Source organism: Centruroides sculpturatus, unplaced genomic scaffold, assembly GCF_000671375.1.
Source record: "Centruroides sculpturatus isolate CEXI.00-Female unplaced genomic scaffold, Cexi_2.0 scaffold1091, whole genome shotgun sequence".
NCBI lineage: Eukaryota > Metazoa > Arthropoda > Arachnida > Scorpiones > Buthidae > Centruroides > Centruroides sculpturatus.
In genome coordinates, this window is record NW_019385257.1 from 39,211 (window position 1) to 42,704 (window position 3,494).

Below are 3,494 nucleotides of genomic sequence, written 5' to 3' on the forward strand. Positions count from 1 at the left end.
TCAATATATATATATTTTTTAAAACATTTTTAAATCTTTGCATATTATTTTATTGACTTTAAATGTTCGAATTATTCGTCGTCATTATAAATTAAATTTTTTGGTAGTTAAAAGAATCAAATATTAAAGATGGGATAGCATTCAATATTTGTTTATATATATATAAACTTGCATAGCAAATTGAATATTTCAAACTTAGTAACAATTTAATGCATTTTTTTTTTAATTAAAAAAATATAATGATATTATCCTAATAGTCGTCATCATTTTTGTTTGTAAAAGTTCATTTTACAAATTAATTTGACTTTAAATTTAAATACATTCTATTTTAAAATAATATATAAATCTACTCGGAAGTACGTGGCATAATTTTGTATATAATTTATAGGTTAAAAATTAGATTGATAAATTCATTTTTTAAGTCATATTTTAAAATTCAACACTGTGATTTTGTAATGTGTGAATTATCACTTTTATAAATTAATATTTTGATAAAGTGTATTGTTTAATTATATTGGAAATGCATTTAAATTAAAAGCAAATGAGTATTTTTTTTTTGTAAAATAGGAGTCGTACTTAAAATCGGCATATTTAAATTAAATTTTTTTCACCGAATGTGTCTGGGAAACTGCATAAACATATTTTAACATTTCAGGAATGAACGTATTTTTTTAAAACTGTATAAAACTAGCACATTTTCAAATGCAAATAATGCATTAAAACAACCATTACACAGTAGTTAAAACAAATTTTTGATGGAAAAAAAAAACTTTAAAATTAAGAATTTATCTCGCCGTCCTTAACTTTATGACTATTTTAAAATTAAAACTTAATTACCGTAAATTATTTAATGCCGAGAGCAGAAAAATCCCGCCTCGAAGCTTAAAAATTACATAGTTATCTAAATAAATTTGGCAGTGATCTTAAAAGCTGAATATAACACAGATAAACTCTGCTGTTATAAAATACCAAATAGACTACTAAGAAATGAAATACCTGAAAATTGTCACTTCACTTCAAACAGATTGGCAAATAAGCATTACTTTGATAAGTACACAGAGCACATCCAATAAAACAGTTGTATAATGTGACCTTCCACGTGCAAAAATTTCAATCCACCACAACACACATTTAGCATTACTAATTAATATTTTGGTTAAGTGACAGGATTACCTATTTGTGGCAACTTGGTATGAGCAATTATAGTAGCCGAAGAATCTTCACCTATTGTAGTTACGACAGTCCGAGATTTCGTACCACCTATTGTGTTCATTTTAGTAATGAGACTACTGCGAGTCGTACCCACGCTATTATTTTCGGACGACACTCCGTTTCTTACTTGTTGTTCTTCCGCGGTGTTACTGGAACTCTGAGGCGGCCTCGGTAATCTTCGTCTTAACCAGGCGTGCCGGAGTGCCGACGAAGGAGTCATGCGTACACTAGGATCCCATTCGAGGCATCTCTTTAAAAAATCTGTAAATAAGGGATCGTCACATCCTTTAAGGGCCGTCACCCAGTCTTTACTAGCTGGCGGACCGCGAACTTTTCCGCGTCTAGACCTTCCGCCGTTTAACACGACGGATCCGTCCGGAAGAGAAGTCGTCGTACAGTAACGAGGATATCCTTTAGAACTTACAAAATTTTTCGAACGTTTAGATTGATCTAATAACTTTTGCGGAGGCATTCCCAATAACTCGACAATACAAGCTAGCTGATCTGCTTCATCTTCACCAGGCAAAAGAGGATAACCAGTCAATAATTCGGCTAATATGCAACCAAGACTCCACATGTCGATAGGCATACCGTACTTTGCACCCAGTATCACTTCCGGCGCTCGATAGAATCTCGACTGAATATAAGTATAAACTCTCTGGTGATCGTAGCAACTAGATCCGAAATCTATAACTTTAATACCGCTCCGACCTGGCTGTTTCAACAACACGTTCTCCGGTTTTAAGTCACAGTGAATTATCTTGTTTCGATACAAAGCATCCAGACACAAAAGAAGCGAATGTGCAAATTTCCTAACTAACTGTAGGCTAAATCCTTGGAATTTGTTTTTCTTTATTAATTCATATAAATTAATACTGAGTAATTCAAATGTGATACACGTATGATTACGGAATGTAAAGTGTTCCAACATGTGAATGATATTCATCGTATTGTCTTTGTCCTGCTTTCTCAAATGGTCCAAGATACGTATCTCCTCCTGCGCCTGTCTGTGAAACCTCTTTTCGTTCCGAACTATTTTTAAGGCCACATGCTGATGAGTCTTGTGATCGTAAGCCTTTATCACCTGACCGAAACTTCCCTTTCCTATAACTTTCAGCATCTCGTACCGGTAGGCTATGTGATCGTGGGGCACGTGGAGGTAGGATCCCTGGTCGTCGTCGTAACCGCAGTTATTGGGCGCGCCGACGACGCCCTGCCGCTTCTTGGCGTTGGCACCGATAAAATAAATCTGGGGATAGTTAAATATCTCCTGGTGTTCGTAGGGTGTCAGTTTGTGCATGTATAATTTCATCACCTGCTCGGGCGTAGCTACCAAAGTCTTTGATTTGGTGGTGGAAGTTGCATTTTTGTTGCTCGTACTGTCTATACTAGTTACGGGACGGACTTCTGGTAGTACTGTCGTTTTAGACTGTAAATCGCCATTTTGACTGCGATAGCTAACCGGTTGGTCTTCGAATAACTGCAACACTTGATAACCGCTTTTAAAACCGCCGATGGTCTGGCTCTTGATGGGCGGTAGATGAGTCTTCTCGTTGATCTGTGGTAGAAACGAATCGCTGGATGTCGTCGTCGTCGTTGTTGTCGTGCCATTTATATTGGCAATCAATGATCGGGTCCGTGAAAGCGGCATCGTCGGTTTCAGACTCGTGGACATTGTGTTCTAAGCCTAACAAAGGAGCTAGTGCATGCTAGCTTACACTGTACATACGACCAAACGCACTTACTTTCCTTCAATGTCATTGATTACAGCTTCGTTGATTCAACTAAAACTAACAAAAATGTACAAATGCGGGAAGATATTAAACCTTTAGTATCCAGTTTGGTTGTCATCGGTTCTTGTTGCTAGGATGCCGTCTCATGCACGTCGACACGTCATGCACGTAACGTCACCAACCGCTGTCCAATCACCGTTCACCTATCAACGAATCCTCCGACTAAATCTTCCGTCTCTTTGTTAGTGTTGGATGCACTTTTCAAGGAAGCAAAAAAAAAAAAAAAAAAAAAATTTTGGCATAATTTCTCTATTAGTGTGGGTGAGCACGAATTTGTTTAACCTGTTTAAAGCTTAATAACTCCTCTGCTTTTTGTCGAAAATTTCTGAAATTTTGTAGAAACTTTTATGTATTAGGGGCATTAATATTAGTAAATTTTGGTGATTAAAGGTCAAGGGGATGAGGAGATATAGCGGGTCACGTGTCGTATCTAGAGTGTGGTCGGACTTATAGAAAATTGTACTTGTTATTAGCATTTACAATTTTTTT

General features: G+C 36.2%; 1 protein-coding gene across 1 annotated transcript; it reads right to left on the bottom strand.

The window, feature by feature from the left end:
* Positions 1-355: 355 nt before the first annotated feature.
* LOC111636798 (dual specificity tyrosine-phosphorylation-regulated kinase 2-like) lies at positions 356-3,165 on the bottom strand. Its single transcript, XM_023382131.1, has one exon. The coding sequence runs from the start codon at positions 2,885-2,887 to the stop codon at positions 1,157-1,159; it is 1,731 nt and encodes a 576-aa protein (XP_023237899.1). The 5' UTR covers positions 2,888-3,165; the 3' UTR covers positions 356-1,156.
* Between the last annotated feature and the right edge of the window lie 329 nt (positions 3,166-3,494).

Bases quoted from the DNA above. Each gene is read 5' to 3' on its own strand.
- LOC111636798 (XM_023382131.1), bottom strand. From the start codon at position 2,887: ATGTCCACGAGTCTGAAACCGACGATGCCGCTTTCACGGACCCGATCA.